General features: G+C 52.5%; 3 protein-coding genes across 3 annotated transcripts; 2 read left to right on the top strand and 1 right to left on the bottom strand.

Annotated features, from left to right (window-relative positions):
* Window positions 1-815: 815 nt before the first annotated feature.
* On the top strand, window positions 816-1,968 carry UCRPA7_3260 (putative conserved mitochondrial protein; the record flags this gene model as incomplete). The annotated part of the gene is made up of 2 exons (XM_007915800.1): window positions 816-1,175; window positions 1,264-1,968. 2 exons carry the CDS (start codon window positions 816-818, stop codon window positions 1,966-1,968), a joined length of 1,065 nt encoding a protein of 354 aa, XP_007913991.1.
* Window positions 1,969-2,273: 305 nt separating this feature from the next.
* On the bottom strand, window positions 2,274-4,044 carry UCRPA7_3259 (putative coenzyme a protein; the record flags this gene model as incomplete). Its single annotated transcript, XM_007915783.1, has 4 exons — window positions 2,274-2,408; window positions 2,464-2,803; window positions 2,861-3,746; window positions 3,819-4,044. The coding sequence occupies 4 exons, from the start codon at window positions 4,042-4,044 to the stop codon at window positions 2,274-2,276; spliced, it is 1,587 nt and encodes a 528-aa protein (XP_007913974.1).
* A 1,159-nt stretch (window positions 4,045-5,203) lies between these two features.
* On the top strand, window positions 5,204-8,559 carry UCRPA7_3258 (putative major facilitator superfamily transporter protein; the record flags this gene model as incomplete). The annotated part of the gene is made up of 12 exons (XM_007915791.1): window positions 5,204-5,328; window positions 5,437-5,592; window positions 5,646-5,772; window positions 5,828-6,055; window positions 6,107-6,252; window positions 6,306-6,435; window positions 6,498-6,594; window positions 6,652-6,921; window positions 6,989-7,073; window positions 7,128-7,193; window positions 7,255-7,303; window positions 7,939-8,559. The coding sequence occupies 12 exons, from the start codon at window positions 5,204-5,206 to the stop codon at window positions 8,557-8,559; spliced, it is 2,100 nt and encodes a 699-aa protein (XP_007913982.1).
* Window positions 8,560-12,138: the final 3,579 nt, after the last annotated feature.

Below are 12,138 nucleotides of genomic sequence, written 5' to 3'. Positions count from 1 at the left end.
TCTATAACACGTACCATCTCGTGCAGCGAAGCTGTATAGTGTCTTGAGCATAGGGGCTCTTGTGTGCAGAACCTGCATTCGACTAACATCAGGTCTTATTAATACTGTACTCCTTACTACATTCTGATTGTCTTGTCTTGGTAGCGTAACGCACTATTTGGTCTGGTCCAAGGGGTGTGCTGACAACAGCATCGGTCAGTCGGTGGCATGCTCTAAGCTCACTGTGGCTGAGGTACGCTCTCCCTCACTCAGGGGCACGGGGCACGGGACTCACTAAAACACACTGCCATGGCGGCTGCAGCTCCCCTGTAGGTGGCCCAAATTAGCAGTCTGCCCTCTCTTTTCAGCGGGTTAGGTAAGCCCACCCAAGCCAGAACGGCTGCTCTCTCTTCCCCTTTGCACTACCCATTTTTGGTGGTGGTGGTAATTCCCTCAATTACTCTGAGCAATTGCTGGTTCTATGTATGTATGTATGTAATGTACAGCTTCCTCTACTATCTTCTACCATAATAAACAGCCTACCTGTTTTGTATAGTATAGGCAAAGTGGCATCTCACACAGCACATGTGAGCTCACTTACACGGCGTCTAGAAGAACGACCGCCGGGGTGGGCCGTTCGGTGGACCTCGGTGAGGCGACTAGCGCCATTCAAGAGCGACACTCAAGATACAGCGTCGGGGGTTATTCTACACGCCGAAAAAGAACTCCCCGCCCTCCGATCGCGAGCCGAATGCCATTCTCGCATGATGAGGTGATCCGATTCGACTGAGGCCCCGTTCCGGTCCGGTGCAATCAGGTTGCGGCTGGAGTAAATAATGTCCATTCCGAAGAGGAAGAAGAAGAATCACAAGGAAAAGACATTGCTCATTGCAGACAAGACCGGCCGAAGCGGCAATCCCACTTCCAATTCGTCAGACAGAGCCGCCATCAACCAACACCACCACCACAAATACACGAAACAAGATCAAGGCGCTGGCGACCGGCATAGCGACAACAATAACAACGCCAAAGACGACATGTCGAAGCTCGCGCCCGCTCTCAAGGAGCTCATCAACGCCCCCTTCAGCAGACCCGGCCCGGCCAAGGCCCCGGCGAAGATCCGCGATGTCTACCTGCGCATAGCAAACGAGGCCTCACAGAAGAATGTCGGCAACAGGCCGTGGCTAGCTCTATCCGTACGATCTTCCTCTCCCTCTCCCTCTCTAATTGCTCTACCTGATTCAAATGTCGTCGTCTTTGACTAACTCAATGGCTCTCAAACAGGCCGCCGCCTCATTCACCCTCAACTCTCCCGAATCCCTCGCCCAACTCTTCCACACCGCAACCTCCTCATCCGCTCCGAAACCAGAACCCCCCGTCGCTGCCGCCGAGCTCATCCGCGAGGTCGGCCTCAAGTGCATCTCCTTCAACGGCATCCCCCGCTCCATCAACTGCCTCGGCGCCTTCCGCGCCGCCCTGCCCGCCGACGTCGTGTCGCAGCTCGAGACGGCGCCCACGCGCGGCGTCAGCCCCGCCAACATCGCCGCCGTGAGCGAGCGCGGCCTGCGCCTGTGGAAGAGCGTCTACGACCCGTTCGACGCCAAGCTGGTGGCCCGCCTCGCCGACAGCCACCCCGACCTGCCCGTGCACATCCTCTCCAGCCACTACGGGCCCCTGCTGTCCGACCCGGACCCGGCCCAGCGGGGCGGCCTCGCGCGGGTGGGCCGCGTGCTGACGTCCGTCGTGGCGATTGCGTGTCTGCGCGCGCAGACGGGCGTCGGGCCGCAGGTGCTGAGCCATGTGTTTGGGCTGCGCAAGGCGGTGGAGCAGGGGATCCACCGGCGGGAGGCGGAGGACGGGGGCGACGATGTCGCGAGTGTGGAGTGGTTGGCCAGCGACGAGGGCTGCGAGTGGATATTGAGGAGCGTGGATGGCATTGCCGAGGCGATTGGCAGTAATTTCGCGGCGGGGAGGGAGTCGAAGCTGTGAGCGTGATGGGAGTGGTGATGCTGGCATATAGATCTGGTTTTGTATGTATGTAGAAAAGATCATAAAGCTTGTATATAACAGGAAAAGGGCGATCTAGATAGGGTTGCATATATTAATGTTTGTAGTGCGTATTTTGTACATGTAAGCTATAAATATATACGGATGCCTGTGATGTATGTACATCTATGACCTGCCCATCGAAACAAATGCCTCTTCCCTATCCAATGATGCAAGAACCGCCTGAGAAATGCGAACCTTTGAAAGAGATGTACATGCAATTCAATACAATCTATGGCTTCGACTCTCTACTCCATCTCCTTCAGGTCCTCTGCCACGGTGAACTTGGCATCGGTCTTGCTCTTGATCTCTTCGACATCAACACCTGGTGCCACCTCGGTCAGGGTCAGCGTCCCGGCTTGTCGGTCAACCTCAAATACGCACTATGAACAAATTAGCATAATGTTTTCCTAATTATGTGAGGGGAAGCTGGCTTACCAGATCCGTGATGATAGTGCTCACGACCTTGGCACCAGTCAACGGCAAGCTGCAGTCCTGGACGATCTTGGAGGAGCCGTCCTTTGCAACGTGCTCGGTAGCCACGACAATCTTGGTCTGGTCCGGATTCGAGACAAGATCCATGGCGCCTCCCATGCCCTTGAACACCTTGCCGGGGATCATGTAGTTGGCCAGGTCGCCACTCGCGCTGACTTGTAGCGCCCCCAGAATCGACACATCAACATGTCCTCCGCGGATCATCGAGAAGGACTCGGAGCTGTCGAAGGTCGCAGCACCAGGGACGAGGGTGACTGTCTCTTTGCCGGCGTTGACGATATCACTGGTGACGAATTAGTCCATATTCATTGAGCGTTCACAGAGCGGCATCTCAACTTACGCATCAACCTCGTCGCGCGTGGGATACGGTCCCATGCCCAAGATACCATTCTCCGACTGGATCCAGACCTTACGCTCGGCAGGCAAGAACGAAGGCGCCAGAGTCGGGATACCAACACCCAGGTTCACATAGAAGCCCTCCTTCAGCTCCTTCGCTGACCGTCTCGCAATGCGATTCCGTCGCACCTGCGCATCATTCTTCGGCTTAGCCAAATCCTCGCCCTCGTCCGTCGAGCGGAGCTTCATAATCTCAATCTTCTTCTCCGCCGTCGCAGGCACGATGCGGTCGACAAAGATGCCCGGCAGATCGACATCATTGGGGTCGATTTCTCCCGTCTCGACAATATTCTCCGCCTCGACGATTGTTACTTTGGCCGCCTTGGCCATGATCGGGCCAAACGCCTTGGTCGTGTACCTGAAGACGCAGTTGCCCGCCTTATCGACCTTCCACGCCCGCAAGATCGCCACGTCGCCCTTCAGCGCCGTCTCCATGAGATACGTCTTGCCATCGAAGACGCGCGTCTCCCGCGGGCGGCCCTGCTCGAGCACGCGGCCGTCGGGCGCCAATCGCACGGGAATGGCGCCATCCTGCAGCAGCGAATGCGCGCCGGTTGCCGTGAAGAAGGCCGGGATGCCGCTGCCGCCGCAGCGAATGCGCTCGGCCAGCGTCCCCTGGGGGCACAGCTCGATGCCGATCTCGCCGGACAGGTACTTCTTCTCCAGATCCTTGTTACTGCCGAGGAAGGAGAGGATGAGGTTGCTGATCTGTCGGGACTGCACGAGCGGCGCTAGCCCGCCTTTGCCTTCGACGCCGGCATTGTTGGACACGGCGGTCAGTGAGTGCAGGGACTCGGGCCCGCGGCGGTGGAGGGCGGTGATGATTGTTTCTGTTGAGACCGGTGTTTAGTAATGGGTTGTTCCGGGATAGAACACGGGATGTTTTGACGGTCTTAACATACCTGCGACACCACAAAGTCCAAATCCAGAGCTGAGAATGACCGAGCCGCTCTTGATATCAGCGACAGCCGCATCGGCAGACTCATACAGCTTCGATTCGCCGCGCTTCACAGCTGGCGCAACATCTGCAAATCTCCTGCGAGGCGATGATGAGAAAGGCCGGCATCGCAAACACGTCGACTGTTGTGCTGAAGCTGTGGAAGCAGCTATTATGGGCAATTGCCGCATCGATGCCCATTGCCGGCTCTCTAGAGATGCAATTGATCTCACAGGCGTTGTAGGCCGTAGCCTCCTTGTTACCGTCGCCATTCTGAGAGTCTCACACCAAGCGATGCAGAATCACGACGACAATGACTTGAGGCTTATTTAAGCATCCAAATCCAGAAATATCTTCGAAGGATTTTTCACATGTGAAGTTTGAAGCTCATCATCGCCAATTCCACACACTGCACTTACAAGATGCCACAGCCCGGGACTTTGTTCTATGCGCCGCCGTTCATCGGCCGCCCTACCGGATTGTCGGCGGCCACAAAAATGACCGAGGGCATCATCGCCCCAGATCTCCTCCACACATTTCCGTAGTAAGGCCGTCGGGAGCGCGATCGGCAGTCCCCCTCCAGCCACTGTACGATGCAAGCCTCGTCGCGGGTAGTAAATGTACCACCGCATGACCCTGACAGAGCTCTCAAGGGCATCGTCTTTTAAGATATAACGTTACGGACTGCCGCATCCGTTATCTTAGCGCTGACTCTCCAGTGTTTGCTGTGGTAATCATACGCTGCAGCCGTCCGTACTGTAGCTGGCAGCCACTCAACCTCCAACATCCAACCAGGCGCCCTGTAATGTGGAGGACAGGGTGCATCCTTGGTCTGCTTGGCCTGCCTGGCCTGCCCAGGATCTGCTAATGCCGGCACCCCAATTGGCGGCAGCCGCTGACGCCTTCCCCGCTTCTACTGGAGAATGCTTGATGGAGGTCAAGCTTCACTGTGGCACTGTGACATTGTGCTTGACTGTCTGCTCAAGCTCCTCCTGCTAGCTCTGGGGAAGCGTGCGCGGGCGGTGCGGGGTGGCTTGCCAGTTGTCATGGGGGTGTGGCCCTTGGCGTATGTATTGGTTTGTGTGTTTGCTGCCGCAATGTGCGGTCTCTTAAGAAACCTGGTTGACGGGACGTTTCTGTTCTTGTACATAATTAATTGACCTGGCGGGTTCATCTGTTCTTCCTGTCTTTCTCGAGCAATCAATCAACTGCCGGTAGGTGGCCATACATAGGTTATTGCGCAGTGAAGAACGACAAACCGCGCCAGATCCATCCCATGAATGATTGAGCCGCACTACATCGCTTCGGACTCCATTCCGCTGATATTCTAACCCTCTTTATTGGCTGGGCATGGCTCCCTCACGAGACGTCGACGCCGAGAAGATCGAGGCCGCGGCCGGTGAGATCGAAAATGTCATCCCCGCTGAGGAACACGCCCGCATGACGCGGCGTGTGCTACTCAAGATGGACACCAGGTAAACATTCATCGAGTTCATTGCAATTTGCATGTCGTACTGTCCCAGATAGCCATTTACTTGCCATACGACGTGAAGCCGTGAAAGCCCAGATTGACGGTGATCCAGAATCCTCCCCATCCTCGCACTGCTCTTTCTATGCTCCTTCCTCGACCGTACCAACGTGGGCAATGCCAAGATTATCGGTCTCGAAAAGGATCTCGGTATCACCAACCAGCAGTACAACACCGGCCTGGCTGTTTTCTACGCAACATATATCCTTAGGTGAGTCCTTGCTCATTCATCCTTCCTTTCGTCGTTGACCAACACCCTCGAAGCGAGCTACCGTCGAATCTCGTGATGAAGCATATGACGCCCAAAGTATGGCTGCCGCTGCTGACCGTTGCTTGGGGCATCATCACCATGTGCCTGGGTTTCGTGCGGAATGTGGGAAGCTTCATCGCTGTGAGTCTCCTCGCGATGTCCATGTCAATGTGGTGCGTGACTGAGCAATGAACAGGTTAGAGCTTTGCTGGGTATTGCTGAAGGCGGCCTGCTTCCCGGCATGGTGTTGTACCTCTCCGGAATGTACACTCGAGGGGAGATGGCCTTGCGCATAGGGCTCTTCTACACAGCAGCTTCTTTGTCTGGCGCGTTCGGTGGTCTATTGGCACGTGGACTGTCCGCTATCGGACCTCGCGGCAACCTTGAAGGCTGGAGATGGATCTTCATCATCGAGGGGCTCTTGGTGAGTTTCACTAGGCCCAACCTTTGGGAAGTCAGGACTGATAATAGCCAGACTGTTGTTTGCGGCGTAATTGCATACTTGTTTCTGCCCAGCAATCTCGCCACTGCGTCCTTCATGAAACCGGAGGAGCGAGCATTTGCCATCAATAGGCTCTCCGGGCATGCGCACATGGGCGGACCTGAGGGTGAAAGATTCAAGTGAGTGTTCCTGGTGCTGCATGGGATCATCGTGCTGACCTCGTTCTTTATAGCACGGCTCTCGAACGAGAGGAACGCTTCAAGTGGTCCGAAGTCCGTCGCGGTATCCTCAATCTCCAAGTTTGGTTCACTGCGACGGCTTACTTTGCCATCTTGGCCGGACTGTACTCGTTTGGTCTCTTTGTGAGTATTCTAGATGCCTCGGCCCTGTAGAGGAGCCCAAGGTGCTAACAACACGTTCGCAGTTGCCGACGATTATCAATGACATGAAAATAACAAAGAATGCGAATCAGACTCAGCTGTGGTCCGTCATTCCGTACGCGGTGGCAACTCCAGTGACAGGTAAGAGATACAGGGCGAGATTTCCAACGCCATGTTACAGACACTGATTCCTTCTAGTGCTTGTTGCGTTTATTTCCGATCGCCTTAGACTTCGAGGTGTCGTCATGCTCTTCACTCTGCCCATTTCCATCGCAGGCTACGCCACCATTGCGAATGTCTCGGCTGCCAAGGTGCGCTTTGGCATGACCTGTCTGATGGCCCTGGGCATGTACAGCAGCGTGCCTTGTGTGCTGGGTTGGAATTCGAACAACTCTGCGGGCCATTACAAGAGAGCTACCACCTCTGCTCTTCAGCTGGCTATTGCTAATGCTGGAGGATTCGTTGCTAGTGAGTTCTGAATGAGTTCTGAGTTGAGGACAGTTGTAAAGATGGATCGCTGATGAATGATTTCTAGCATTCGTATATCCCAGCGTTGATGGTCCGCTTTACCACAAGGGCCATACCATCATTCTTGGCTTGTTGGTGTATGCCTGGTTTGCGTGAGTCTTACCTCGGGGTGTTGTTTTGATCTCATGTGACTAATATCAGAATAGCATTCTCGCAAACGTGCTTCACTGCATGAAAATCAACAAGGACAAGAGAAACGGAAAGTACGCTCAGTATGAAGGCAGTGGCGATGACCGAGACCCGAGATTCATCATGATTCTGTGAAGTGGAAAGCGCGAGGCTTGCATTTGCCGCTGCCGAGATTGATAACAATGATAAGACGGTAAGGGGTAACACCGCCTTAGGCAGCACAGTCAGTAACAAAATAAAGTCAGAAGGAAGGAAGGCGGTAGCTTCTGCTGTAGCTCTTTCCTTCCTCTGTTAATGATCCAGCATCACACCTCCTTGACTTGTGACGCTTAAAGATCTCGTCATTGATTGAATAATAATTCGATATTACAGACATCGCCATTATAACCCTAAGAGGTAGAAGACTAATAAACCCCAATCAACATGAAAAGTCTTACCCACCAGTGGCGCGCAAAGGTTAGAAGATCCAGACACGTTGAGTGACGAGGGCGGAGAGCATCGCAGCTGCAGACAGGAGTGTGATGAACAAGAGAGCTAGACGAAGAGACTTCTGGGCTGCTTGCTTGCTCGGCGTGGCGAGAGCAGGTGCTGTGCGTACCACAGCCTCAAGATTATCCGACTTCAGCAGAAGTCCAAGTTGATCAGCCGAGTCACAGGTAAGACCGGATGGGGCCCTCAGAACGTTGATGGAAATAGGATCGGACTGATCGACTTCGCTGTTTGACGGCTTTGCATCCTTATCGATGCCAAAGACCTCGTTAGCGAGGAATGTCTCAACTCCGTCCTCCCAGCCGGTGCCGTCTGCAAAGTGGTTGATCAGCTTTATAGAGGAGTCGATGGCGCTTCGAGGCATCAGCCGTCATTGGCGGCGCTGCTGGCAACGTGATTGGAGGGCTCGCCAGTGCGCAAGTGAGCGGCGCCAAGTACACTATGGAGAACGCTATCATCGATGCTGCGGTAGGCGCCCTGGGCGGGTATGCTGGTGACTTTGTGAAGCCCTCCGCCACTCGTTACGCCGCCGGGTTCAAGTTCCGTGGGAACAACCTCAGCGAGATGGGCCAGAAGGCTCTGGCCGCGGGTATCGGCGGTGCCGTCGACAGCGGCACGCAAGCCATCGCTCGACCCCTGTTCACGGGCGAGCCCATTAACCCTCTGAAAGTGGTTGGTTCCATGGCTGCTGGGTTCGCCGTCGGGTTCGTCCTCAAAACGTACGCCAAGGAGACGGCCAAGGCGCAATATGCGGCGCTCTCGCCTCGTGCCATGGCGGCCGCGCGCCAATTCCTGTCTCGGGTCCGCTCCAGGATGCAGGCCGCCAATCCAGGCGAGATCAAGATGCTGACCGCCGAGTCTATAGAGATGGTGGCCTTTGCGTCTGGTCGCAGTGGTTCTGTCAACGGTAGCATGTCAAACTTAGCTTTCTCCATGGCAGTGTCGCGTGTTGGACTTTGAGTCAATATAGTGCTGCTACTGGTGCAGACCAAGGCGACATCCCTCTTCTAATCACGGAACTCTGAAATGTATTTCAAAGCTCTGAATATGTGGCTTAGTAAAAGAGCAAGAATAGACTCCTGAAATAGAAGAAACCTTGTGTAGTCATAGCTTTGAGAATGTCTTGCGCAATTTGCTCTCGTGCTTTAGGCCCGTCATTGTAAGTGGCGAGGTCCACCGCAATCAGATCAACGAGATCGATTGGTTCTTGCGTCGGCGAGACAGGCTCGAAATGGTCGGCATGGGGAAGTGTTTTGGAGGGCATGATTGTAAAATAAGTCTTCATTTGTTGGATTTTGGAACACAACTCTTTGGACGAGGAAATTTAGCAGATATTTAGCAGGCAAGACTGTGGGTTGTCTAACCATATGTATAAATCTACTGACCACACCCAGCAAATGGGAGTATACGTGACAAGACTTTGCCTCATGTGACTTAGATGAAGAGATAGATTTCTACGTCCGATTCACCGGCGGTCTTGACTAAAACATTAACATAGTCATGTCGGCAGATGATGCGAATGCATCCTTGACATCGTCTCGATTAACCCTGCTTGCCGGCTGTCTTGGCCGATATTGTTTCCCACCATAGGGTGCCGAACGACGAGGCATCAGACTCTAGCTGATGCTTCAATGCTCCGAAGGTCTGATTATGGTTCTTTTGGAACTGTTCAAAGACCGTTGGCCGATACATGCCGATGTCCACTCGGATTGGTCTTGACTTAGGAGTATCTCGGCTATTTTTACTCTTTATTGTAGATTGGAGACCAATATCTGTACATTTCTGATCGACCGTCTAGAGTTTAATATAGGCGTAGACTTCTCAATAATCGTAGATTGAGAGATGTTATGTTGCCCAAGCTAGATTGCAATTAAATTCCTGTGTTATTAGAGTATGTTGATAGTATGGGAATTTAGCTTGAATTAGAGGAGATAATGTTAGAGGATATCTACTGAGAACACGCTGACTCGCGGATTGTCGGCTGGCATGCAGCCTTGGGCCGGCTCCCGTGTGGGCTCATTGTTAGCGCCAACCACAATGTGCTCTCAGTGGCCTTGCCCTGTTCTCTCCTCGCGTGGATGATCCAACGTTCATCAACTGAAGGCCGCAATGGCTGATGCAAGCAGGTATAGGATAGTGAACCTGTCGCGCATGATTAATATCATTAACAGACTGTAGATCACTGGCAGCATGTCTCCGCTGCCGACGACAAAAGCTCAAATGTGGCGGGCCTAGTAAAGTGCCGTGTAGGAGGTGTGAGACGGCCAAGGCCCAATGTGTCTTTGTCCAGCCAAAAGCCGCTCGTTTGACGAATTCTGAGGCCGCAGGGCCGCAAGCAAGGTTGTATGATGCTTGCTTTACACCAAACTATTGGACACTGACTTTTTGCCATCAAGCGACAGGTTTGCCATTCTAGAGCAGCGTCTTGATCTTCTCGAGGCACGGCACAGATCGGAGATACAAGAACTGCAACGCACTGTCGCGTCTTTAAAACCGAAGTCTAGATCTGATTTGGGGCACTCAGATGAGCCCAGCACATCCGATAATGCTCTGATACTTCCTGAAATTAGATCAAATAGCGGATTGCGATTTGGCGGAGGCGCCAGTGCTCATAGCACTACAGAAGAATGGGATCAACTCTCAGACTTGTGAGTCGTATCAGCCTTCTATATCCTGATCATATAACATTTCTAACCAGTTGCAGCTTTTATGAGAATTGCAGAACCACGATTGGTTTTATGGATGACCAAACATATTCAAATACCAACGATATCCGGCAGCATTCATTGATGTCTACAGTTATTTGCGCCATTGCTGCTAGGGCAGTCAAGCCAGAAAAGTACCAGACGTACATCCATGATGCAGATGAGCAGATAAAACAATCCTTTGCAGGTCCAACACCTGATCTTTTAGCTGTTCAAGCCATGATGCTTTTGACCGCTTGGACAGGACGGGGTCGTATATGGGGCTACATCGGCTCCGTAGCCATCGAGCTTGGGCTCAACACTGCAGCTCTTCAGCTTGGTGATGATGAGATCGAGCATACGCACGAAATTGTGGAGCGTGCGCGGACATGGTTCTCAATCTGCTGTTTTGACCTAGTGCAAGTTGAAACATTCCAAATGGCTAAATTGGACTATATGCTGACATTACTGAAGTTCACATCTCAATCGACCGTTTGTGGTGAATCTGATGAGGAAGTACCTTCCATTTGCTAAAAGGCTTCTCACGTCTCCTTATTCTCGACCGGTTGACTTTCGTATATGCGCGTATATCGATGGTTTCACGATAGCAGGTATGTTCCGTCCAAACTCATGCATGACAGGCAACTTACACTCATCCCATAGCCGATGCCAAATCTCAGTTGCCAAAATCACGGCTGCAGATTAATCCCCTGCCCCAGGAAGTAGTTCAACTCTTATCAAGCTGGGATCAACGTGTGGACAGATGGTTCTACGAGATCAATAACAGCATTGAACCTCTTTACCAGACCTTTGCAGACAAGCAGGACAGGAACCGCTTCATGGTTCCATATGCTTTCTTGAAAATGTAAGCCCTGAACAGCACTGGACGGAATATTAAGCTAATTCTTCATTTCCGAAAGCTACATCAACGGCTTTGGTCTTCATGGGATGGTGCCCGACGGCAATGTTCCGGATACCAACAGACTGTCGTTCATACAAAAGGCTCTCGATAGCGCCGTGCTTCTTTTACGGACACAAGCCGAATCAAAAGACTTTCGTCAAAGATTGCGATATACAATCGTGAGTGCTCGAGCAACTAGTACCTACTCCTGGTTGGAAGCTTAAAAGGTTATAGGACTATAGTGGAATTACCACTTATCATTCAGTAAATTTCATACTGAATGCTATTTCCACCTCACACAATTATGTAGACTGCGGAAAAGCCTTCGCTGTATTGCGTCAAGCTGCTCAAATGTTTGAGGAAGCTGGCGCTCTGGAAGCTGCCAATGACCTTCGACGAGAACAGGAAAGAATCGCACTAGCTACGCAAACAATACTCTCACCGCTAGAAGTGGAGGGCAGCATCTTACCAGAAGATGCAGATGACGCAGTTTTATTTGACATACCGAGCTTTTTGGATGCAGCTGTGAGTCTATTGCATATCACTGATGGTCTATTGAGGCCAATTACTCATACCGTTTAGACGTGGGACGAGCCATTCCCGGTACTCAACACCTACACACTGGATTAACCGACATGTATCCACAAATAAACGCTCAATGGCATACACAAACGGCGCGCTCTTCCAAATTGCCATGCAGCTATTTCGATAGTAGATAGCAAATGGACAACATGAGTAAACTTTCGTCTTACTATTCTATCCACCGACCTGCCTCTTTCATCGCATCTATGAATTCTGCCTTCATCTTATCCGCGAACTCATCATTTGTAAGCACATCTAAGGAGATGAGAGCATTTGCTTTTCCTGCTCGCAATGCCTCCGCATGGGCGAACCCACCTTCGGATGCCTCGCGAAATCCAATCGAGTGGGGCAAATCTGTCGCATTGATGCTGA

The sequence above is a fragment of the Phaeoacremonium minimum genome, assembly GCF_000392275.1.
Source record: "Phaeoacremonium minimum UCRPA7 unplaced genomic scaffold PA7_03_scaffold_265, whole genome shotgun sequence".
NCBI classification, from domain to species: Eukaryota; Fungi; Ascomycota; class Sordariomycetes; order Togniniales; family Togniniaceae; genus Phaeoacremonium; species Phaeoacremonium minimum.
The sequence above is the reverse complement of the archived record's forward strand: the minus strand, read 5'-3'. Positions and strand labels throughout refer to the sequence as shown.